This window comes from Magallana gigas, chromosome 1 (genome assembly GCF_963853765.1).
Source record: "Magallana gigas chromosome 1, xbMagGiga1.1, whole genome shotgun sequence".
NCBI classification, from domain to species: Eukaryota; Metazoa; Mollusca; class Bivalvia; order Ostreida; family Ostreidae; genus Magallana; species Magallana gigas.
Window position 1 is genome coordinate 57768308 of NC_088853.1, and position 25903 is coordinate 57794210.

The following is a 25903-nucleotide window of genomic DNA, read 5'->3' on the forward strand; positions in this document are numbered from 1 at the left end:
CTATGTATTTCTATGTTAACATTTGAACCCCGCCTGGGGCCCCAGTTTTGGTCCGAGGATCACGATTTTTACAATTTAGAATCTTCACTATATATACAAGCTTTTGTGTATGTATTGGCATTTTTGGTGAAGTGGTTCTTGAGAAGAAAATTTTTAAACATTTTTCATATGTAGTTCTATGTTAAATTTTGATCCCCGCCTGGGGCCCCAGTTTTGGTCCGAGGGTCACGATTTTTACAATTTAGAATCTTCATTATACATACAAGCTTTTGTGTAAATATTGGCATTTCTGATGCAGTGGTTCTTGAGAAGAAGATTTTTAAAACATTTTCCTATGTATTTCTTTGTTAAACTTTGAACCCCGCCTGGGGCCCCAGTTTTGGTCCGAGGGTCACGATTTTTACAATTTAGAATCTTCACTATATATACAAGCTTTTGTGTAAATATTGGCATTTCTGGTGCAGTGGTTCTTGAGAAGAAGATTTTTTAAACATTTTCCTATGTATTTCTATGTTAAACTTTGAACCCCGCCTGGGGCCCTTGTTTTGGTCCGAGGGTCACGATTTTTACAATTTAGAATCTTCACTTTGTATACAAGCTTTTGTGTAAATATTGGCATTCCTGGTGCAGTGGTTCTTGAGAAGAAGATTTTTTAAACATTTTCCTATGTATTTCTATGTTAAACTTTGAACCCCGCCTGGGGCCCCAGTTTTGGTCCGAGGGTCACGATTTTTACAATTTAGAATCTTCACTATATATACAAGCTTTTGTGTAAATATTGGCATTCCTGGTGCAGTGGTTCTTGAGAAGAAGATTTTTTAAACATTTTCCTATGTATTTCTATGTTAAACTTTGAACCCCGCCTGGGGCCCCAGTTTTGGTCCGAGGGTCACGATTTTTACAATTTAGAATCTTCATTATACATACAAGCTTTTGTGTAAATATTAGCATTTCTGGTGCAGTGGTTCTTGAGAAGAAGATTTTTTAAACATTTTCCTATGTATTTCTATATATGTTAAACTTTGAACCCCGCCTGGGGCCCCAGTTTTGGTCCGAGGGTCACGATTTTTACAATTTAGAATCTTCACTATATATACAAGCTTTTGTGTAAATATTGGCATTTCTGGTGCAGTGGTTCTTGAGAAGAAGATTTTTTAAACATTTTCCTATGTATTTCTATGTTAAACTTTGAACCCCGCCTGGGGCCCCAGTTTTGGTCCGAGGGTCACGATTTTTACAATTTAGAATCTTCACTATATATACAAGCTTTTGTGTAAATATTGGCATTCCTGGTGCAGTGGTTCTTGAGAAGAAGATTTTTAAAACATTTTCCTATGTATTTCTATGTTAAACTTTGAACCCCGCCTGGGGCCCCAGTTTTGGTCCGAGGGTCACGATTTTTACAATTTAGAATCTTCATTATACATACAAGCTTTTGTGTAAATATTAGCATTTCTGGTGCAGTGGTTCTTGAGAAGAAGATTTTTTAAACATTTTCCTATGTATTTCTATATATGTTAAACTTTGAACCCCGCCTGGGGCCCCAGTTTTGGTCCGAGGGTCACGATTTTTACAATTTAGAATCTTCACTATATATACAAGCTTTTGTGTAAATATTGGCATTTCTGGTGCAGTGGTTCTTGAGAAGAAGATTTTTTAAACATTTTCCTATGTATTTCTATGTTAAACTTTGAACCCCGCCTGGGGCCCCAGTTTTGGTCCGAGGGTCACGATTTTTACAATTTAGAATCTTCACTATATATACAAGCTTTTGTGTAAATATTGGCATTTCTGGTGCAGTGGTTCTTGAGAAGAAGATTTTTAAAGACATGCACCCTATACTCACTGTTTCGCAATTATCTCCCTTTTGAAAAGGGCTGTGCCCTTTATTTTAACAATTTATAATCCCCTTTCCATAAGGATGCTTTGTACCAAATTTGGTTAAATTTGGCCCAGTGGTTTTTGAGAAGAAGTTGAAAATGTGAAAAGTTTACAGACGGACGGACAGACGGACGGACGGACGGACGGACGACGGACAACGGGTGATCAGAAAAGCTCACTTGAACCTTCGGTTCAGGTGAGCTAATAAAACCTTGAAAAGTTTTCTCTTTGCAAACAGACAGGAGCTTTGTAACATTTACTTCCAACAATTAAGAGACAATTTGTCTCAAACAGATGGAGCTGCGCATGCGCCTTGACCAGTCTCTGCAATGAGACAAGTATTATCGTAAAAAAGGTGGACAAATCTACCACTGTCGCAGATTAGAACTGTGCCAGTTATGTAGCTGAAGAACTCAGGCAATTATCCACAAGGACAATACACAAGATATACATAGCATGGTCAACAAGGTCGGAAGTGAAATGCACTTGCTCCTCCTCGAGCGTGCTGATGTGATGTATCACTCCACCTGCATATTGCATTTATTTTTACACACAGATCTATGTGGTAGTAAGGTGCATGTGTAATTCTGGAACAGTCATCTAATAGATAATAGTCTAAGATTTACTTGGTAAAATTTTCACCATAAATGAGAAAGAAGATGGATATACACTCATTGTATTGACATTTGGACCTTAAAATGAATTGGTGCTGTATGTTTAGGCCAATGTTCGTAACTTGTTGTGCAAAAGTTCTTTCCATATGATTGATTAGCTGTAATAACGTAGCCCTCTCCCATTTTTTTTTTTTTAGATCTGATGTTTCAAAAAAAAAATAGGGAAGAGAGGGCTACATTATTGCAGCTAATGATTGATGGATTTTTAAGATAACATCCGTAAACTAGATGTACCGGGTATTAGATGTATTTTTTTCATTTTCTAATAGTGACCTTGAATACAAGAAACAAGCAATCTTTGTATCGAATTTTAGCTTCCAAACATTTTCAATTATAAGATATGGCCTAGACAGGAATTATGCATTTTTAACAATGACCTTGAACTTGCACAACTGAATCTAGGTCAAATTTATGACACCCTAAGTTGTAAGCAATTTTTAAGTGAAGAAGGAACATTTAATGTTTCTCTATAAGAAGGGATAAGACCTGACAAAATTATGAAGTTTTTCTTTTCAATGACCTTGAACTTGCCCAAATGACCTTGAGTCAAAATCATGACACACCCTCAGGTCATAAACAATCTTTGTTTGAATTAAGAGGTTCAACTTTAAATGTTTTCAATAAGAAGGGTATAGATCGGATATAGGCCTAACCCGAAGTTACTAGTATGAACTGTTGTTTTCATTGACCTTGAACTTGCTCAATATCATAACACACCCTCAGGTGATAACCAATCTCTGCATGAAGAAAGAAATTCCAGTGTTTCTCCATAACAAAGATATTGCACAGACAGATGGACAGACGGACAGATGGAAAAAGGTTATTTCTATATACCTTCCAAACTTTGTTTGCAAGGTGGTTTTACAAAAGGTATCGCACATTCACACTATGACAGACAGATGGACATAGAGACTTGTAAACCAAATAAAGATATCTCTGAGTCAATCTAATTAAAATTAGATCTTTGATCCGCTCCTATTAGATCGCTACACAAAGATCTGATCTTTGTCTCCGAGTCAAAGCTTATCAGTGATACAGCTGCTCTGAATCGAGTGAACAAAAGTATTACTTTTAAATAAAAGATTACCATGTAATATTATTGGTCAACTTTGTAAATGAAATGCAAATTACGGCACATGAAATAAACATGATGAATACAAGTAAGATAAATCACACTGTTTTCTTGATTTCCGAAATAGCAAGGCATGAATAAACTTTACTTTTAGTAGGCAAATTGTTTTCTGAATAATATTCTATTGCACATAAAGATTAAATATGTAACTATAAATGTTTTACTTTTAAGGTAGCAAGGGACAGTTTTGAATAAAGTACCCGTCAATATTTTTGTAAATTTGAGAGTTGCTGTACTTGAAGGCTTATGAGTGTTGCTAAAATTCATGAAATGATTTTTAATTTATCATTAGTTAGAGGGGTGTCTCTTGTTGAAATTGATATGCAAAATGTAGGCCCTATATGTTAGGTACATGAGAATCAGAAGTAAAATGCGAAACCTGCGGCTATGACTGTTGTGTTGACATTACACAGTGAAATTTCAAGTTACAGATGGGAGGTAAAATAACATGAAAAGTAGGTGGATGGGACATTGTAAACTATGTACCGGTACGTTTCTACCATGTGATAGTGCAACATGCACGTGGTACGGAAGGTTAACCCTCTGCAGGGAAATAGCTGGGGGAGGTCTAAAAAGCTGAAAAATCATGAAAAATTAGCAAAATATGAAAGGGTCAAAATCTCATAAAAACCAGTATGTAGAGAATTTTACAGGTTTTGACTAGTAATTTTCTTCAGAAATTGGTGATTGGCCTTATAAAGAGTGAATTAAAGGTATTTGTGGTGAATAGGAACTGAGAAAATTCTAGTTACAGAGTTCCGAAGACATGCATTCCTTGGCTACAATGAATTGTATAAAAAAACCAAAAAAAACTGTTCCGTGCCACCTAAGGCAAACACATAAGAATAACGTTTTTTGTAATCTACATGTCATGCGCGGATGCGGATCTAGAGGGGGGGTCGGGGGGGTCCCGACCCCCCCTGGAAAATGAAAATTTATTAAATTTACATAGTAAAATTATCGCGAAAATATGCCTCGGACCCCCCCTGGCAAACACAATTATCCTTCGGACCCCCCCTGGAAAAATTTTCTGGATCCGCGCATGCATGTAATTATTAATAAAGATTTACATGAAGCTATCATTGAAAAGTAAATAAAGTAGTTCAAGGCGCAATGTGTGTGCAAATAGTAAAATTTGATGGATGCCTCATATGGACACAATAAGCATTGTAGACATTTAGCAAGAAGTTGACATCAAAATTTGTTCAAAAATGAATCCCACCATATGACATGCTTAAACAAAGAGTGTACGTGTTTATAAAATTTCAAGCATCTGTATGATTATATAAAAGTAGCTGCTGGGAAATCTTTGACGAAAATTTTCCTAAAATTTAGGCTATATAAAAACCAAGTTGTCATTTGACAGGAAGTTTGCGTCTGATTGGTATGAAAATAAATCCCATCATATGGCGTAAATTACCTAAACAAAGAGTGTGTTAAAATTTCAAATACATGCATTTGCAATTAATAGTTGTTGAGAAAAATGTGTCAAAAATTTGTTAGACACACACCACACAAAGGTAAAAGGTATACCCCTCTTTTCTTCAGAGCAGAGGTATAAAACATGATAAATATATGCAACATGCACATATTTAATTTCTAATTAACTATGGATTTTAACTCTTGGCCATGAGTCCCCCAGTGGAAGAGAACATGAGTACAACACCATTTGGACTTTTATTCAGTTCATGTAAGGGAACATAAAAATTGCAAGTATACTTCATTTAAATTTCTCATACTGGATCTTGACCTCCCAAACTGACAGCAGAAAAATGACCCCTAACTTGAGTGAAATATTTTCAACATAGGCAAATTCAAAATTAAAAAAAAATAAAAATATTCAGTAGCATTTTAACCCAGGGTGCAAAAAGATAACAAAATATGTATTATTGTAAAATAAGTAAGAAGATAGACAAATAAGCTTGAAAAAGGTTTATTTTACTGGTATATTGAACCTGTGTAAACAAAAGGGGATGAGCCTTTTTAAAATATTCACAAGACAAAGAATTGAGAGCACTGTATCTTGCTTATAACTCTGCAAATGACTCTTAAATTTTATTTAATCATTAGAAATGCATTTTTATAGCATTGCAGGTAATAAAAACAGAAAAATAGAATTTTAACAAAATCATGACCATGGCCCTTTAAGATATGAGTCATACTTTACAGTTCTGAAAGAAAACAGTCAAAAACTAGACATATTTTATGGAGTTTTGTTTATATCAAATTATAATTTTAAATTTTTACCTATACTAGCCATCACTCAAAAATAAAAATTACTTGACACATTAAGTTAAGGCATTCAGTTCATGTTCCCATCAACCGTATTATCTGCTCAAAGGCAGGGGTATCATCCAGCGCCACTGGACTCATTGTAGCTCATTTCAGAGTGCCCATGTAGACCACAATATACCAACTACATGAAACAACAATAAACTTGAGCGTGTAATCATGTACTGTACACCAGAGTCAGTACTGTACAAGTGTATAAATCTATGAATGAATTAAGACTTATTCATTTTACAATTGAATCAAGAACATTTTTCTTCTTTTAATTTAAACTTCAACAATAAAATTAGTTTGAAATGCAATTATGGACATAGTACTCTCATTCATTTACTCTGTGTACAGTACACATATGAAAATACTATAATCTAAAAGCATTATCATGCAAAAATATAAAAAAAATACTTATGCAGTACTTCTCCAAACCACCACATTAGATTAAATTTCCATAGACCAAGGCCTGCATGGCTTCATCGAGACATCTGTCCTCAAGGTGTGCTGGAATTAAAATACAACTGATTGCAATTAAATATAAACAAGTAAAAAGCTGTTAATGTGACAGCAAACCGAGTTTTCTTTTATGTGAACTGTATCCATAATCCATGTCAACCCTGAATTGATAAACACTACCTACCGTATCCAGGAAATGGAGTACCCTATATGCAATATTTTGCCAAAAATACTAAGTTCAAAAGCTGGTATTTTTTTCATAAATTATCAGAAATCAAAATTCTAGCAATATGCACACCTCTGATATATGTACAATTGATTTGCAAAAGAACAACTTCCTATCTTGAAAACTGTAGGAGAAGTAAACTGTACAATTAGGGTACCCTATATGCAATAGTTTGCTAGAAAATGACTAAGTTCAAAAGCTGGTATTTTTTTTCATGAATTTGATATTTTTTTCATAAATTATCAGAATCAAAATCATAGCAATATGCACACCTCTGATATATGTACACCTGATCTGTAAAAGAACTGTAGGAAGAGTTATCCGTACAATTAGGGTACCATTTTGGCAGCTGCACGTTTTAATTATATATTGGTATGTTAGAATGCCTTGCTCATTCAAAGCTGGTATGCCTATTTAATACCTATTAGTACATACAACATTTAAAAGTTTTTGTGCAAAACACATCCGTTGACAGAAGACAAGTACATATGGACAAGCTACCCAATTCAATATAATTGACTTAGAGTAAAAACTGAACAACTATATTAATCCTTATGTTAAATACAAGCACATGAAGTAACACTTACTTAATAAAATCATCCACTTTCAAAATGAACTCAATGTCAGAGGGAGTACCAATCTTCTGGATCAGACAGATAAGAGCACAAACAATATGATTGGAACTTTGATAGGTAACCATGCTATATGCCAAAGCCAAGAGCAATATTTTACTTCAATGGTCTGTAAATAAAAACATCGAATTTTATTTAACGAAATTGTTAACGCTTTATTTCAGCTATTAATTATAACACAGACAAAAACTTATCGTTTATCATCTCATTAGATTAAAGAACCCACAAACACATACTTACTTAATAATTAAATAATTTTAATATAATAGTTTATACAATCATTTAACACTTACAGTGAAAGATAGTGTATCCTTCAATGATCTGAAAGCCTCCAAATTGTATGCTTGTAAAAGATCCACACTCTGCTGCAAAGGAGATTCCATTCAAATGCAGTCAAACAAAACCTGGTCACAAATATTTAATGAACCCAAACATCAGCTGCATATCATTTCATGGGTTAAAAATAAAAATAAAACATACATTTTACAGTATAAATCTTGTTTAAAACAAATTTCCTAAATTCTACCAAAAAATTAAATTGATAATGTTATAAAGATAACGATATTACTGTGTAACTAGTGTATATCCCCCTTTCCGCATAAATAACCACTTTTACAGTAGTGACAGTCAAACAAGCACATATTTACAGGTTCCCAATAGCAAATACAACAGCACATTTCTTATTCCAATCACCAGTTCTACTATCATTAAGGTATACCATCAAATGGGTCTAGATGCACTGATTTAACCATTACTTGAACGTGTATTTCTTCTATACAGCAAATCTTCATAAACTGAAAATGAAATGTTTCAAGATCTTGTAATCAAGTGAAAATTTATAAGGTCAATTAAATTAAATTCCTACCGGTCAAAAGAAATTTTACTGCTGGAAACTGTGTTCAGCTCTCTGACACTGCTAGAATTATGTCCTGAATTTCTCTATTCTTTCAAAGGCATTTTCTCTCTTTTTTCTTCTCAGATTTAATATTTTAGTTCGAATCAAATGGATTTTTTTCTGCTTCGGAAAATCTTTCAGTATTTCTGGATAGCTCAGTATGAAGTTACGTATGTCACTGGCAACTGTGAAGAATCAAATAAAAAAAGATTTAAAAAATTTTATAAATGTAAAATGTCAAAATAAGAGTAACAAGTAACAGTATCTATATATGGTTGAATTTGTTATTAGATGGTTTGTTATAACAATAAAAGTTTGCAAGGATTTACCGTCGACTATACAAAAGGGGAGAGTGGTATCATTCCTGCATCTTTGAATTTAATCCAAATTATTATATATATATTCTTTCCTTTTTTGTCCTCAAGAAAAGATAGGGACAGTTAGTCAGAAATTTATAATTATTTAATTCATATTTGATTTCTGGAAAAACAGATTTCCTACTCCAGGCCTCTCTAATATTTATTTATAAAATGTTTCATTTCCGCGTTACAGGTAAGTGCATTTTATCACAGAAATCACTAAACCATCATCCATCTACTAGCTCTGAAATTGACGAAAGGAGAAATTGTCCTAAAAATTATCCATATGTCTTTCATTCTCAATATTTAATTACCACTTCTCTTGTAAACAGAAAATGGATATAATTTATACTGTAAAGGAATTCCCAAGAAATACACAAAAAAAGACAAAACGTCATTTTTTGAGTACTTTCTGTGACTACCGCCAGATAATACAAAACATAGTAAACATATCTTTATACATTGCCTTGTCTTTCCTCAAAGTTTGGATGTTCAAGTTTTTGATTGTTATAATATCTCGTTGAGAAAAGGTTTTTGTCTTGGGACTGGAAACGAACGAAAGTGATTAAGAAATTGAAAATACATATTTTAGTACATTTACCTATAATACGTTATTGTTCATCACATTGAGTAAACTGTTAAAAAAATTTTAAAGTTAAAAAAAAAACTTTTATTGCTTGAACACTTCGAGTGAAAACCGGAAGTGACGTACGACCAAATGGAACCCATTGAACACATGTTCATTAAAATGTCCATTATCCATACAAGTCTTGTGTCTTGATCTCTCACAGTTTCTGAGATCTTGGGGGTAGTTTGTTTTTCAAAAAGAAGGCTACCTGAGATATTTGAGATGTCTCACCGGAAGTAGATTTACCATGTGTAGATGACCTCTTGTATTTTTATAACTAAAATGTTATTTCCATGCTGAATAACCAAAATATTTTTTAAAAATTTAAAATTTGGTGTACTTTCTGTGACGACCGGAATTTACGCCGGATAAAACAAAATAGTGTTAACATATGTTCATACACAGGTCTATCATCCCACAAAGTTTGGATGTTCAAATCTTTATCGTTTTTGAGATCTCGATGTGACAAGCTTTTGTCGCGGGACAGGAAACGGACAACAGGAAATGAATTTTCAAAAAATGAAAAAAAAAAAGCCTAGAGATATGATCATTTTCTATCAATCCTGAAAACTTATAGTAAATCTATCCAGCCATCTCTGAGAAATCTTGTGGACAAAAACTGGGAAAAAAAAAATAATAATAACTAGACACGATTCTCGTTGCGAGCAACGAGGAGGTCTTCCGTCCGATTTTTAGAAGAAAATATGACATCATCGACTTTGATTTTCGTTAACAAAACATGATATGGAAAAAGGAGTGAAGCACTAATGCTTCATTGCATCGCTTTTTATAAGTTCTATCACATTGCTTTTTTAAATGCTTGCATTTCCTCCAATCAAGATTGAAAAGATTAATTTTGTTTACATCTGGTCCCTAACAACCCTAATTGGGTAACGCAAGAGAAAATCATTATATTGTAAGGATATAGAAACGTATTATACCTAATCTAGCATTAATAACCTTTCCCAAAATGGCTCTCATTAAAGGGCTATAGATAAAAAATATTAGAGCCCTTTAATCCCCTAATTTAAGGGGCCAGCCCCTTTTTCTTGGAATCAAATGAAAGGACATTTAATTCTGAAAACATTTTGTCAACAAGTGTTTAAAAATTCGGTACCGTTCTGGAGATATATCAGAAAGAAGGTTTTAGGGGCCGATCCCTTATCTCCTCATAGGGGCCGTTTGGCGAAATTTTGAAGATTGTATATGGTTAAGAACATCTTTTTGAACAACTTTTCTTCTGTACTGCATTTTAAAATATTTTTCCTTTCTGAGATATGGGTGATCAAAATTTTGGACTTTTGGTCCCTAAAAACCTTTAATTACGTAACACATGACAAAATCATTACATTGCTTGGATACATAACTGTGAGATAAACATATTTGCTTCTATAACCTTTCACAAAATATCTCTCAGTAAAGGGCTACAGATTAAAGACTTTAGGGCCCTTTGGTCACCTATTTGAGGGGCCAGCCCCTTTTTCTTGATATCAAATGAAAGGTCATTTAATTCTAAACAAATTTTGTTCAACAAGTGTTTAGAAATGTGTTACCATTCTGGAGATATATGAGAAAGAAGGTTTTAGGGGCCGATCCCTTATCTCCTTATAGGGGCCGTTTAACAAAATTTTGAAGGTTGCATATTGTTAAAAACATTAATTTGAACAACTTTTCTTCTGTGTGATCGAAATTTTGGACTTTTAGCCCCTAAAAACCCTTAATTAGGTAATGCATAACAAAATCATTACATTGCTTGGATACATAACTATAAGATAAACATATTTGCTTCTTTAACATTTCACAAAATATTTCTTAGTAAAGGGCTAGATTTTAAAGACTTTAGAGCCCTTTGGTTCCCTAATTTTAGGGGCCAGCCCCTTTTTCTTGATATCAAATGGAAGGTCTTGTAAATATAAACTTTTTTTGCATTACATGTGTTAACAAAATATTTTTCAAAAAAGAGATAAACTAAGAAAACCATGAAAAATTACGACGTTTTTTAGTCTCAATTTTCGGGACCAGGCGAGCTTTAACGCCTTTTGAGCATAACAAATATGAATGCCAAATTGCACATCTACAATCTCTTGTCTACAATCCCTAAAAGTTTGAATTTAATATCTTTTACCGTTTAGGAGGAGATCCCTGGACAAGCCGACCCTCTGAAAATCGCTAAAACGTCATTTTCTTAAGAACGGAAATGACGTCATCAAAATAAAAAAATGTATATTAAGTTCGGATTAATATCTATTAGATCTGAAAGTTTCACGAAAATCGGTTCAGCCATTTCCGAGAAATCCCCTGCACAAATTTTGTAAGAAAAAAAAAAAATAATAATAGGGAACTAGACACGATCTCGTTGCGAGCAACGAGGAGGTCTTCCGTCTGATTTTAGAATTTGTTCTATCTTGATTTTGCTATTTAACAGCTAAACATGATTTAGAATTAAAAAAAACAGGGTCTACATTCTAGGGGGCCAGATACTATTTTGTTACAGGTGTAAGAGCATTGTTCAACAAGTGTTTAGAATTCGTCACTGTTCTTGAGATATCTTAGAAGAAAAAGTTTTAGGGGCCGGTCCCTTATCTCCTTATTGGAGCCGCTGAACCAAATTTTGAAGATTGCATGTTGTTAAGTACATCATTTTTAGCATATTTTCTTCTATACTGCATTTCAAAATATTTTTTCTTTTTGAGATATAGGTGGTCATAGTTTTGGATTCTTGACCCCTAATGACCCCTCATTACATAACACATGACATTATATTGCTTGGATACATAATTGTAAGATAAACATATTTGCTTCTATAGCCTTTCACAAAATATCCCTCACTAAAGAACTACAGATGGAGACTTTAGAGCCCTTTGGTCCCCTAATTTGAGGAGCCAGCCCCTTTTTCTTGATATCAAATAAAAGGTCATTTAAATTTTAACACATTTTTTTAACAAGTGTTAAGAAATTTGTTACCGTTCTTGAGATATATAGGAAAGAACGTTTTAGGGGCCGATCCCTTAACTCCTTATAGGGGCCATTTAACAAAATTTTGAAAATTGCATATTGTTTAGTACATCATTTTGACTATCTTTACTTCTATACTGCATTTCAAAATATATTTCCTTTTTGAGATATGGGTGATCAAAATTCTGGACTTTTGGCCCCAAAAAACCCCTAATTAAGTAACACACGATAAAATCATTACATTGCTTGGATAAATAACTGTAAGATAAACATATTTGCTTCTATAACCGTTCACAAAATATCCCTCAGTAAAGGGCTACAGATGAAAGACTTTAGAGCCCTTTGGTCCCTTAATTTGAGGGGCCAGCCCCTTTTTCTTGATATCAAATAAAAGGTCATTTAAATCTCATAACATTTTGTTCAACAAGTGTTTATAAATTTGTTACCGTTTTTGAGAAATATAGGAAAGAACATTTTAGGGTTAGGCCGATCCCATAACTCCTTATAGGGGCCATTTAACAAAATTTTGAAAATTGCATATTATTTAGTACATCATTTTGAGCATCTTTACTTCTATACTGCATTTCAAAATATTTTTCCTTTCTGGGATATGGGTGATCAAAATTCTGGACTTTTGGCCCTTAAAAACCCCTAATTACGTAACACGCGATAAAATCATTACATTGCTTGGATAAATAACTGTAAGATAAACATATTTGCTTCTATAACTGTTCACAAAATATCCCTCAGTAAAGGGCTACAGATAAAAGACTTTAGAGCCCTTTGGTCCCCTAATTTGAGGGGCCAGCCCCTTTTTCTTGATATCAAATAAAAGGTCATTTAAATCTCATAACATTTTGTTCAACAATTGTTAAGAAATTTGTTACCGTTCTTGAGATATATAGGAAATAACATTTTAGGGGCCGATCCCATAACTCCTTATAGGGGTCATTTAACGAAATTTTGAAAATTGCATATTATTTAGTACATTATTTTGAGCATCTTTACTTCTATACTGCATTTCAAAAATATTTTTCCTTTCTGAGATATGGGTGATCAAAATTCTGGACTTTAGGCCCTTAAAAACCCCTAATTACGTAAGACATGATAAAATCATTACATTTATTGGATACATAACTGTAAAATAAACATATTTGCTTCTATAACTGTTCACAAAATATCACTCAGTAAAGGGCTACAGATGAAAGACTTTAGAGCCTCTGGTCCCTTAATTTGAGGGGCCAGCCCCTTTTTCTTGATATCAAATGAAAGGTCTTTTAAATATAAATCTTTTTTGCATTACAAGTGTTAACAAAATATTTTTCAGAAAAGAGACAAACTAAGAAAACCATTAAAAATTACGACGTTTTTTTAGTCTCAATTTTCGGGACCAGGCGAGCTTAAACGCCTTTTGAGCATGACAAATATGAACGCCAAATAGCACATCTAAAATCTCTTGTCTACAATCCCTGAAAGTTTGAACTCAATATCTTTTACCGTTTAGGAGGAGATCCCTGGACAAGCTGACCCTCTGAAAATCGTTAAAACGTCATTTTCTCAAGAACGGAAATGACGTCATCAAAATAAAAAAATGTATATTAAGTTCGGATTAATATCTATTAGATCTGAAAGTTTCACGAAAATCGGCTGAGCCATTTTCGAGAAATCGCCTGCACAAATTTTGTAAGAAAAAAAATAATAATAATAGGGAAAAAGAAACCGAACGAAAACAATAAGGTCTTCCGTTGGAAAACGGAAGACCTTAAAAAGAAACCAAACGAAAACAATAAGGTCTTCCGTTGGAAAACGGAAGACCTTAATAATAAAAAACATTACAATCACTATAAGGTCTTCCGTTCGAAACGGAAGACCTTAATGGACAAAGTAGTACAACAACATATGCATTCAACAGTAAGTTGACATCAGTTTGTTAAAAATTGAATCCAACCCATATGACATTCCTTAAATAGGAAAACAAACCAGAATATATGGTGCAACGTTAAAAGATTAAAGTTAAATGGAAGCTCTCATGACGAATCTAAATTAAGCTTTTGACATTTCTTGATTTATTCATTATTCCAGGTGTTTTAAGAAAAATATATACAATTTACAATTATAGTGTTGATAATTAATTTGTAGAACATATATTTAGTTTCCTTCCCCTTTAATTTATATACTACATGTATACTTTACCATGCAGTTTTCCTTTGTTTCCAGGTTTAGATGTATCGTCAATGTGACTGTTGAAGAAACGCTCAATCGCAGCATTCTCCTCTGGTAACCAGGTATGTCTCTGGCCCTTGACAACTGGACTCTTCTCTTCTATTAACACAAATACAATAGAAAAGCTTTCAATGTGACAGCAAACTAGGTTTTCTTTTGTGTGAACAGTATCTATCACTATTTGTCAACCCAGAATTGATGAACACTACATGTACATGTACCTATCCCGAGAAATGGGGTACTCTATATGCAATAATTGTCAAAATATAGTTAATCACAGATTACAAAGCTCACCGAGATGAGGCATCACCTTTATGAGGCATCACTTCTAAGTGACCACCTTTATCATATTGTATGAAAATCATAGTTAATGATTCATGGTTACTGTTTCGACACAATATCTTATATCATATGTTTAAAAATTGTTATAATTATATCTTTATTTCATACAGTATTATAAGATACGTTGTTTATCAATACAATAATATAAAAAATGATATTGCATCCTATGATACTTACAAACTATATGTGTACTATATCATAGGAATCATGTTATATAATTAAACAACAAACACATCTATCAAGTAGGGATGAGTGAGGAGATTTTTTTGCATCCTTGATAATGGAGACTAGGCTTTGCATCTGAAGCAACCTGTGCAATTCATTTATAATATAGTTTAATCAACTGTGCAAGTTTGAAATAGTACTATTATCTATCAAACATGTGACATGTTCCAAAATAACTAAACTTCATCCAGCAATCCAGCATCTGAAACCTTTTACGACTCAGATTCAACATTGATTTCAAGCCTGTCAGGTGCATCAGTGTCATAAGATGCATCATCCATGCAAGTTTGGTGAAGTTAGGACCAGTAATAACTAAAATATAATCATCAGAGGGCACCTGCTCCAAAAACTTCAACCAGCTCTTAAAACCTTAACCTCTTCCAGCATCCGAAATCTATCGCTCAGATTCAGCATTCAAGCCTGTCAGGTGCCTCAGTATCATAAGACGCACTATCCATGCAAGTTTGGTAACGTTAGGAGTTAGGACCAGTAGTAACTTTGAAATTGCTATCAAATCGCACCTGCACCAAAAACTTTTAACCTGCTCCAGGGGTGAGCAATTACTATCGCCGACGCCTGGGGCTACCAATTTTAGAGGTCGGGCTAGCAGAAATCCTCACTGTGGTAGCCCGTCGGGCTAGTAAATAATAACGATGATAAACGAAATCAGACTTCCATAAGTGTCATTATAACTTCGACTGATTTTATGTACGACATAACTGTTCTGCAAAATCAAGATCTCTCATTCCCTTTAATGTTTGTGCATTGTGCGTACTAATCGCTGGTCCGCATGACAATGACGCTTTGTTTTCAAACATGGAGAAGTACCTGACGATAAGTAAGCGTAAACATTCGTTTGATCGCCTTGATGACAACAATAATCAGCAGTTGGATACAACTGATCGTAATGTTGATAAAACTATATAAATATTGTTTGCATTATTATCTATTTGACATGTTTTAATTCAACTGATATGAAGAAAATGTTGCGCTAGTAAGTTTTAACTTTGGGCTGGTAACTTTGCTACTGCCAGTAGCCCCTGGGCTAGTAGCCAAATTTTGTAATTGCACACCCCTGTGCTCCAAAAACCTTAACCTCCTCCAGCATCTGAAATTCATGGACCAGATTCAGCATCCAAGTCTTTCAAGTCCATAAGTAGGTCCAGATGCATCATCTATGCAAGTTTGGTGAAGATAGGGGAAGTAATAACTTAGATACAGGACCTGCAACAAAAACTTTAAAGAAGTCCAGACGCCGAAGCCAGGGGTATAGCATAAGCTCCCCCCGACTCAGTGAGCTTAAAATGACTAAGTTCAACAGCTGGAATTTTTTTCATAAGTTATCCAAAATCAAAATCCGAGCAATATGCACACCTCTTATATATGTCCAGAACAACTTTCTATCTTAAAGACTGTAGAAGGAGTTATCCGTTGAATAAGGGTTCTCTTTTGGCAGCCGCGCGCCTGCCATTTTCACCATTTCAATAACCGGATTTTTCTTTGGAAATCCCGGTTAAAAATTCATTTCATGGGTTTTTTTTTCACTTTTTCCCTTAATGGTGATCGATTTATGTCAAATACTCCTACCTGGTGAAATGCTTTTCAGTAATTGAATATCACTTTGTACTTAATACATGCTTTTCATAGATCAACTATAGAATATGTTTTCATTGTAAAATAGTGACAATGTTTACAGTAAAACACCACTTTAGCAAATACGCTCAGAATGAATTCAAGTCCTAACATATTGAATGATTAATGTTTATATTAAATAAAAATTGCTTGTTCCTGCATGTCTGAATGTACATGGATTCCAAAATTTCTTATAATTACCTTCCTTGGATATGTTATCGTTGTTTGATGATTGTTCTTCTGATGAATTATCCTCACAAATGTAAGAAACACTATCAAATTTATTTTTCTTTGATCTTTTCATTCGACTTGGGCCAGGAACCTAAGAGAAAATAGTCAAAAATACTTTGCCTTTTAATCAGTCTTTCTAACAAATGTGACATAGTTAGTGTGAGAAAAATTACATAATAAAAATAATGATACATACAAGTACTGGTAATTGTACTACATGTATTACATATTTGAATCACTAATGTAAAATCCTTTTGGTTTGATATATACCTCACTTTCTGAAAGGTCATCGTCAATTATGGTTCTCTTTAACCCTATAACAACAAATCATTTTTATATTAATTAAACTTTATCAACCGACTGCTTTAAAGACATTCAATAATCATAATTATGCATAAAATTACTTCAATAGCACAATTTACAATTAAATCTTTTAATGAAAACATGATGTAACAGAATACAAAAACAACCCCAACAAATTATAAGTGATTTATTAGATTTGAAGAAAATTAGTTTGTTTTGTTTGTTTTGAACATATTTTATTGAATAAACAAAAGGATCAGAAACAAGTTCTAACAACTTACAAGTTAGTTAGGACTTAAAAACCAGTTCGAACAAGGGCCCTATGTGCCATATCTTGTGTAACAATAGCAATAACTAGACAACATTGAGATGGTGACCATCTCAAATAGCATGGCTCAAATAATGGACAATAGGATGAAAAGTTTTTCAGTGAATTTTGCTTTGACCTCGATCTTGAACTTTCCAGCTGGCATAGAACTTTCTATTTAATCTCATTACCCCTTACATACAGGCATTTTTGTTCAATATAACGAAGATTAAGCATATGGGAAAAAATCTACAGTCTAAAACTGATTATAAAGAGATCCACTATGACCTTCACTTTGGCTTGGTTCAAGGTCACTGCACATCAATGAATAAACAGCTCTGTTTAGGTGAAGTATTAGCTAAATAGCGGTAAGTGGAGAGTATGCATGCTCTTAAAAATGAATTTTACAATGGTCTGATATGACCTTGACACCTGACCTTCAAACATCATTTATGGTCACTGCATATCCTTTGAACAAAGGCATCATGTTGGTTCTCTGCCTATAATGACATAATTACCCAGCTATTATTGCATTTCAAACACAATCTAGCTATAAGCTAGACCGGCCATCAGAACTTCTATTTACTTTTTTCTTCCTTCTACTTTAATTTTTAGTGACAACCCTGAGGATGGTAAGATAAAAGACGGGTCTGCTTCACACTTCAGTGCGTACAGCTGATCTCAAAAGCTATTTCCAAGTAGACCAAAAGTAAACCCCGAGTGGACACAAACTTTTCAAAAAGTAAACCCAAAGTAAACCCCAAAAGTAAATCCAAGGTTTAGCTGAGGTTTAATTACCTTGGTGTTAGGTTGGGTCTGATCGGTATTGTATGCTCCAGACAAGCAATCTCGGACGGACAGACAGACAGAAAGATGGATGGACAGATTGATCATTATGAGGCGCCTGCAGAGCAGGGCCTTAATAAAGTCAGCTTTATGGAGTTATACATATTAAAGGACTTATATCCTAGCTATATTTCCAAAAATACACGTCAATTATATGGTGACAAAATTATTATATATTGGATTTATTTTTCAGGTTACACGCATCGTTCTGCATGTCAGATAATGTATTCCAAGCACTTGTATGAAATTCATTTGCAAATCACATTCAAAATAAATTATAACAGTCTTAAATGGTAATAGCTTCACTAGAGGATTATTCTTAAATAAGGCATCAATCAAGTATCTTCAATAATGATCAATCAAATTATAATAAATAATATCTAGGGTTTAAGTCAAACTTAAATTAAACACATAAGTTGATTTAGGGTCAGAAGAAGTTAAGAAAGACTTTAATTAATCATCAATCATCATTTGTACATATTTGTACACATTTTTGAGATCTATAGAACAGTGTTATGCCTGCTTCACTGGAAATCGTTTCATAAACACTGACCAAGTCACAGTTACCAAAGCCAGAGTCAAAAGGTATAGGAAATTAACACCTCCATTACACACGGTGTCAGCAATACTATTAAACTATTATATAACCAAAAATTGGTCCTCGCGATTTAATACAAAACAATGGAATTGCAGAATTAAGTTCTTGCATAAAATAAGGAATGTACAGTAACATTAATGGGATGGCAAAATAACTATTTCCTTTGACATGTATCAGTTTTGGGCGATGGGGAGTGGGGCAGTCATAACTATTTCCAGAGTGATTAGGCATTTTTTAGGGCATAGGAATAACATTACCTTATTTGTGACATAACAAGAAAACTTATTAAACAAGGGCACCGCTAAGCGGAGCATCCCCTCGCGACATGAGTTATTGTGTGTAGAGATGTATTATTTAGGAATATATAGTTATGTTAATGATAAGACCACATTCTACTATCCCTTCATTACTGCAAAAACTACATTTTCTTTACCTGTACTCGATCTAAATCCAAAAAATATCAAGCTGTTGATTTGAACTGCTTACTTTCACTTTGGTTTCAAATTGATAACTCTTACTCAGAAAGTTCGATTGATAACTCGTATACAAAGTTGGTTATGACATTGATTTAATGAAATAATAATTTATAATAGTATTAATGGTTTTGAAAGGCACATGCATTTTTTATTTTTTATTTTACGGAAGTGTGCAATCTATGGTAATTATATTTAGTTTTTAACAAATTTTGTCATAATGTACCGTATATACTCGCCTATAAGTATTGTTCGCCTATAAGTCGGTTGTCATTTTTCAAGTTTATTTTCAAGATTTTGCCAATGACCCTCTTATAAGTCGGGTAATTTTTTCTGGATAATCAGTCTACAGATTGCCAATAAAATAAGTACATTTTATCAAGCATGACTATATTCTAGATAAAAAAATATTGGTGTTTGACCCCTCTGTTATCATTTCTAGATGCAATGCATTTTAATTAAAAGTGTTGTGTTTAGTTAACACATCTATCCTGGATGAATAACTTTCGATTTTGGACGCCATTTTTTGTTAATGATACACTGATGAAAACTTGGTGTAAGCTATAAAAATATTTAAAATACTATTGAAAATTAAATGATAGTGATTTTGATCCCCTGTTGACTGATTAAGATGGTATAGCCCCTTTTAAAAGTGGTGTGTTAGCTTGTGTTGTTTTAGGTGACATGCCACCTACAGCCACCAATATAGCTATTATCACCTCATGTGTAATTAATTATGAATAATTATAAATCGATCTTTATTTTTTTTTAAACAGACCAGCAATTATTCTTGTGTTTAATTTTTAAGTATTAAACAGAAATTGCTGTTCTGTAATCCCACTAGATCGCTTTTAGACGCCATGTTTTTTAATAGTTTTCTGTAAACAGAGTTATCTTTCTTGAAGTTTGTAACTTACGATTTTGGACGCCATTATATTTTTTAAACACTCATTACAACTTGATTATAGCTCAAAAACTATTTTAAATGCTACTGGAAATAAAATGACAGTGATTTTATCCCCCACTGACTGATTAGGATTAGTAATTAGCCTCCTAAACTCAGTGTTGGCTTGTGTTGTTTTAAGTACAGTTATACCTACAGCTATTATCACCTCAGGCGTAAATAATTGCCTGTCTAAATAAAAAATACTATCAAATAAACCTTGTCCATATTTTAAGAAATACAGTTGAAACATTCAATGTATTTATTAAGTGTTTATCTTTTTAGTAATTAAAAAAAAATGTCAAGTATATGGATCGCAAGTCAAAAGTTGGAAGCAAAATGGCACCCAAAAACGAAGTTTTACTCAGTGGAAAAATTATCTGATTGTATGTCACGCCTATAAGTCGGACCCCTACTTTTTATTCAAATTTCTACTCCCAAAATACCGACTTATAAGCGAGTATATACGGTATGCCCCCCCCCTCCTTTACAATGGTGTAATTTTATCTAAGTTTTTGCATTAAAAATTGACCAATTAATATGACATTGCATTTGTTTTAATCTTTTACAATGAGGCATACTTGTGCAAAGGTTAAGGAAATTCCATTGGAAGTTTTTTTTTTAAATTTAATAGAAAAATTGAGATGTAGTACACACTCACACATACATACATACATACATACATACATACATACATACATACATACGAACACACACACGCACGGTAGCGATGCTATATCCCCTTCGCAACAAGTTGCGTGATGGGGATAACAAGAAGCCCATGAGCCACATCACTCACTTGAGCAACAACAGACATAATAAAATCAGTTTTTTAGAGTCATATACAAAAAATCTGAATAATATCATATAATAGATCCTGTATAAAATAAGAGGCCAAAAAGCCTTAACGGTCACCTGAGTAAGCATAATTTTTACTCTTTCACAAACTTGTTGAGGAGCCTCATATATGCATTTAATTAAGTTTCATTCTGGAGTAGAAAAATCATAATATTGTAATGACGATCACCTCCCCACTTTAAATCTTTATTAAAGGACATCCCCAATGAAAGCTATAATTTTAGGAAAATTGGAGGATTGTAGTTCTTGAGAAAAAGCTTTTTAAAGATTTTCCCTATATATTTCTATTTTAAACTTTGAACCCCTCTTGCAGCCTTAGTATTGGTCCAGGTGTCACAATTTTTATAGCGAGCGCAGCGAGCTCTAAGAACCAGTGTGCGCGGGAAAAAGAACGAGCTAAACCTACAGTTCATCAAACAAAATTTTTTGTCTACGTCCCATAATGCTCTCTAATGTTTTCACCCGTGGTGCTATGCCAAAAATGGCCGACTTTTAACTCGTAATTTACAGTGACTTAAAGTTTGAAGACACGTTTTGAGTACTGCATATGCTTTGGCGAGACTCAAAAGATTTGTTACATGCTTCCATACCTCCGTATTGAGTCGAGAAACGTAAACAAAGACGAACAAAGTCATGGATGACGTCACAGTCCACTCGCGCTATATTTCCCGCGATAAATTTAGAGGTGGATCAAACATCTGTAATGCGTGTACTAGCTATTTCAGTATAGACTGCGATACCTGCCTCATTGACATAATTATGATTATTATTAATTTTTTTTAATATAGAGATTTTATGTATATATATTAGCAAGAGTCATACTTTACTGTCATATGGATCCATTTTTAAGCTAATTGTGCATGCATAAGTAGGGAGGATTTACCGGTAAATAAACAATAGGACATTTTGAACTAGATAAAAAGGAATAAAATGAAAAATAAACAGTTTAAAAAATTATGTAGATATTGCATATAGTCAGACCATTAAATTTAAAAGTGGGAAATAACACACAAACAGGTACCAGGCTCCATCTCTCTCTCTCTCTCTCTCTCTCTGGGAAGGGGGTTGCGCTGTATGTATCATAACCATTAAAATTAGTACCTTTGGCATACTTATTGTAGAGCAATACTCTCTCAAAAATTCTTTGACGTTCGTTATATAAGTTGACAATGATGCAAGGTATGTGTAATTCTTGCTGCGCTCGCCAGAACGGTAGCACCGTAAAACATATTATAAAGAAAAAATTACCTGATGAGGATGTTTTGCTTTGCTTTTGAATTTTGTTCTCTTAAAAAAACAGAGGAAAGAAAAAAATGTATATTAACATGGCATTTCTTGAGCACCTGACAATTTATCACTTTTTCAGACACAATACATGTATATCTTAATCTTTAATAACATAATTTTTTGACAGTCAACTAAAAGTATCTGTAAATTAATATATAGAATTTAACTTAAAATTCACCAAAAAAAGCTTACCAGTATCTGCAGCTAGCATTTTGAGTGTATTCATAATGCCTAGCCAGGCATCCTCTGTAAAAAATTGTTTTGCTTGGCATTGAACATCTTTATTTAAAACTAGATGTCTTCTCTCCTCTAACTCCTCTGGGTCAACAGTCACATGTTCCTCATCAATTTTGGTGTAAAAGTTTAGAACGTCCGGCAATGAAATACCTGGTGCCATTAATTCAATAAATTCTGTAAAATTCAATAAAAACATTTAAAAGATGGTTGTCATTTGTGTAACTTTCTCTTTAGGCAGGTTGTTCGTAAAGGAAGGGTGTGTGTGGGTGGGTGGGTGGGTGTGATAAGGACCTTTCCCCAGCATGGATAGAAGGGTCCTTCAAGGGATCAGTCTGGTTAAAACTATAATACGCATGCATAATGGAGATCATTTTAATCAGACATCAACAGGATAGAATATACTGCTTGTGAGTTGAGTTGAGCATAACATCTTAATCCACAGGTAAACCTTGCCAGGGAATTTAGGGGAACTTCCACAAAACTTTAAGATTCAAGAAATCTGAAGTGGCTTTCCATTTTAACATACATGTTAACCTCCAGTGATGAAAAATAGGTAGATTTTGAACTCAAAAATGGTAGCATTGCGCGCGGCGTGCGAAGGTTTCAATTTTCATGTGAAGCTAATGGCTACAATAAGGAATATGAAGGAATGCAATAAATGAAACAGTAACACTATTATCACATGCAAAGAAAGATTTATTTGTGTTCATTGGTGTAGGATTTGGTAGCTTATAGCTTTGCTTTTCTTAGAGTTGTCTTTTCTGGAATTGATTCAAAACAACTTTTGTTATTATTTAACTTTGTGGCCAAAATTGAAGAAATAGTGTCATTTGATAGTTCAGATCTGAAACTTGTCTGTATTTTTTTCAAATGACAAAACATCCTTTCACATTCTGCATTTGAGTTGGGAATAGTCATGGCCACTGTTATAGTAGAACAAAGTTTGGGAAATCTAATTTGACCGTTTGCAAACTTCATCCTTGACATGTCCAGCCAAAATCTGTTGATGTTTTGGTCTTCAAATGATAGTAGGTTTTCATCAGGGGAAACAGACAAAACATGACACTCATCACCCAAGGCATCCAGATCCTCATCATCCAGAATCAAGATATTCAACGAACATTACCTCAGCTTGGCAAACTTTGTCTTCCATGCCACCTGAGTCTATGTTAAACATAGTTTTCAAAGTTGACTGTCGAAATCTGCGCTTGTATGAGTCCCTGTGTTTCTCCGTACATGTTTCTGTGTTTATCAATGTCGTTTTTCCCCCCATGGCTTATTGAGAAATCGGTAAGACAAAACGTACAAAACGCATACTGTTCCCCTTTTTTGATCTATGAAGAAAGTCAAATACTTTCAGCCAGTCAACGTTAAACTTTGAATAATATCTTTTCCTTTGTCGAGGCGGTGAGGTCGATGACATTTTTGTAACTAATGTAAAATCAACAAGAACAGAATTCCTGAGTCCCCCGCCGGTCAAGCAGTATACTAGTATCGAGTCCATCGACCAATGCTGATTTTCGAACTTGACCAAAGTATTAGTGGTATAAACATTTGGTATAAATTTAATGAAAATCTGTCAAAATTTGTAGGCATGAGAGCGCTTACAAGGTCAATTTTTGGATAAAACGGAGTCATTATTGCGGTCAAAGTACCATAACTCCAACAAAAAGTATCGACCAATGCTGATTTTCGAACTTGACCAAGGTAATAGTGGTATAAACATTTGGTATAAATTTAATGAAAATCTGTCAAAATTTGTAGGCATGAGAGCGCTTACAAGGTCAATTTTTGGATAAAAACGAGTCATAATTGCGGTCAAAGTCTCATAACTCCAACAAAAAGTATCGACCAATGCTGATTTTCGAACTCGTCCAAGGTAATAGTGGTATATACAATTGGTATAAATTTAGTGAAAATCCGTCAAAATTTGTAGGCATGAGAGCGCTTATAAGGTCAATTTTTGGATAAAACAGAGTCATTATTGCGGTCAAAGTACCATAACTCCAACAAAAAGTATCGACCAAGGCTGATTTTCGAACTTGACCAAGGTAATAGTGGTATATACATTTGGTATAAATTTAATGAAAATCCGTCAAAATTTGTAGGCATGAGAGCGCTTACAAAAAAGTGTGACGGACGGACACACGGACGCACGGACACACGGACGCACGGACGGACGCCCGGCATTTCTATGTCCCCGCACCGCGTTGCGGCGGGGGACAATAAGAAGTGTTAAACCCATTATCAAACGCATGCTTGAAACCCACATTATTATCGCTATATGTATAAAACATCTGAATGTTCCTGACTCAAGTCATGCAATATCTAAAGAACAAGCGAGATTTTATAGCTATAATGGCTTCCAAAATGGCTACCCAAGCGAGGCAAAATAGAATTTTTGAAATTTCGGTAGATTTTCAATTAAAAGCGTTAGGTCAGGAAATGGAGTCAAAAAGGGGTAGACTTCCACGAAAATTGGAAGAGTTAACATGTATAATTTTAATTCCAAATGTCTTTTAGTACTGGTATATATGGAATTCTGCTACAGACCATGAAACATGCTGCTACACATGAGTTGCATAGTTTGGTTTGGTACACTTATTGAATGGTTTACTTGGGGGGTTTTTCCACAGTATAGTTCATTTTGTGAAGAGTATGTTCATTTCTAAACTCTTATTAAGAAAATTGCTCATTTAAAAGAGTTTCACTAATCTAATTTGTTATAACTTGTTTGGCCTGTGCAATGAACAAATTAAATCAAATTTAGATCTTAATAATCATCATCTATATATATATTTATAATATTATTTTGAATCATTTTAAAAGAACAGGACCAACTTACGTGAAACTCTACTTTGTACAGGTCCTGGCTGATATATGTTTTTTAGTAGTGCACAAGAAATCTGTGAGCATAAGGCTCACTAATTATACCCATAAACTGAATACACAAAATAAGCAAAGATTACAGTACAGCTCACGAGTATCCCGACAAAAACAATGACCACCGTGTTTGAAAGTCCACGCTGAGCGTGGAAGTGTCTGTACCTTTGATCTATTGTTCTCTGTTACGGCCACGAAACGAGAAAAACACGGTGCGACACGGTGCAACGCGATGCAACACGGACAGTAACACGGTGTAACACGCAGTATTTACCTGTGAAAAAAGGAGGATTTAGGAATAATACTTATAAGGAATAAAATATTTATGGATGCACGTAAGAGAATTAAAGAAAAAGACAAAAAAAAAAATAGAAATAAATAAATAAAATTTTTAGGC

The 25903-nt window shown here is 33.8% G+C and overlaps 1 protein-coding gene and 1 long non-coding RNA gene across 3 annotated transcripts in view; one reads left to right on the top strand and one right to left on the bottom strand.

The window, feature by feature from the left end:
• Window positions 1–25903, top strand: part of LOC105340220 (uncharacterized) — a 114988-nt gene that overhangs the window by 69046 nt on the left and 20039 nt on the right. The gene's annotated exons all lie outside the window — the stretch shown is intronic.
• The window catches only part of LOC105348685 (uncharacterized), an 89373-nt gene continuing 68791 nt past the window's right edge, over window positions 5322–25903 (bottom strand). The window contains exons 13-21 of the mRNA XM_066075871.1: window positions 22579–22797; window positions 22348–22386; window positions 17042–17085; window positions 16742–16862; window positions 14312–14440; window positions 8147–8361; window positions 7575–7646; window positions 7237–7390; window positions 5322–6471 (exon numbers count right to left, since the gene is read on the bottom strand). Coding sequence (XP_065931943.1) covers window positions 8204–8361; window positions 14312–14440; window positions 16742–16862; window positions 17042–17085; window positions 22348–22386; window positions 22579–22797 — 710 coding nt within the window. The 3' untranslated portion in view covers window positions 5322–6471; window positions 7237–7390; window positions 7575–7646; window positions 8147–8203. The remainder of the gene's footprint in view (window positions 6472–7236; window positions 7391–7574; window positions 7647–8146; window positions 8362–14311; window positions 14441–16741; window positions 16863–17041; window positions 17086–22347; window positions 22387–22578; window positions 22798–25903) is intronic.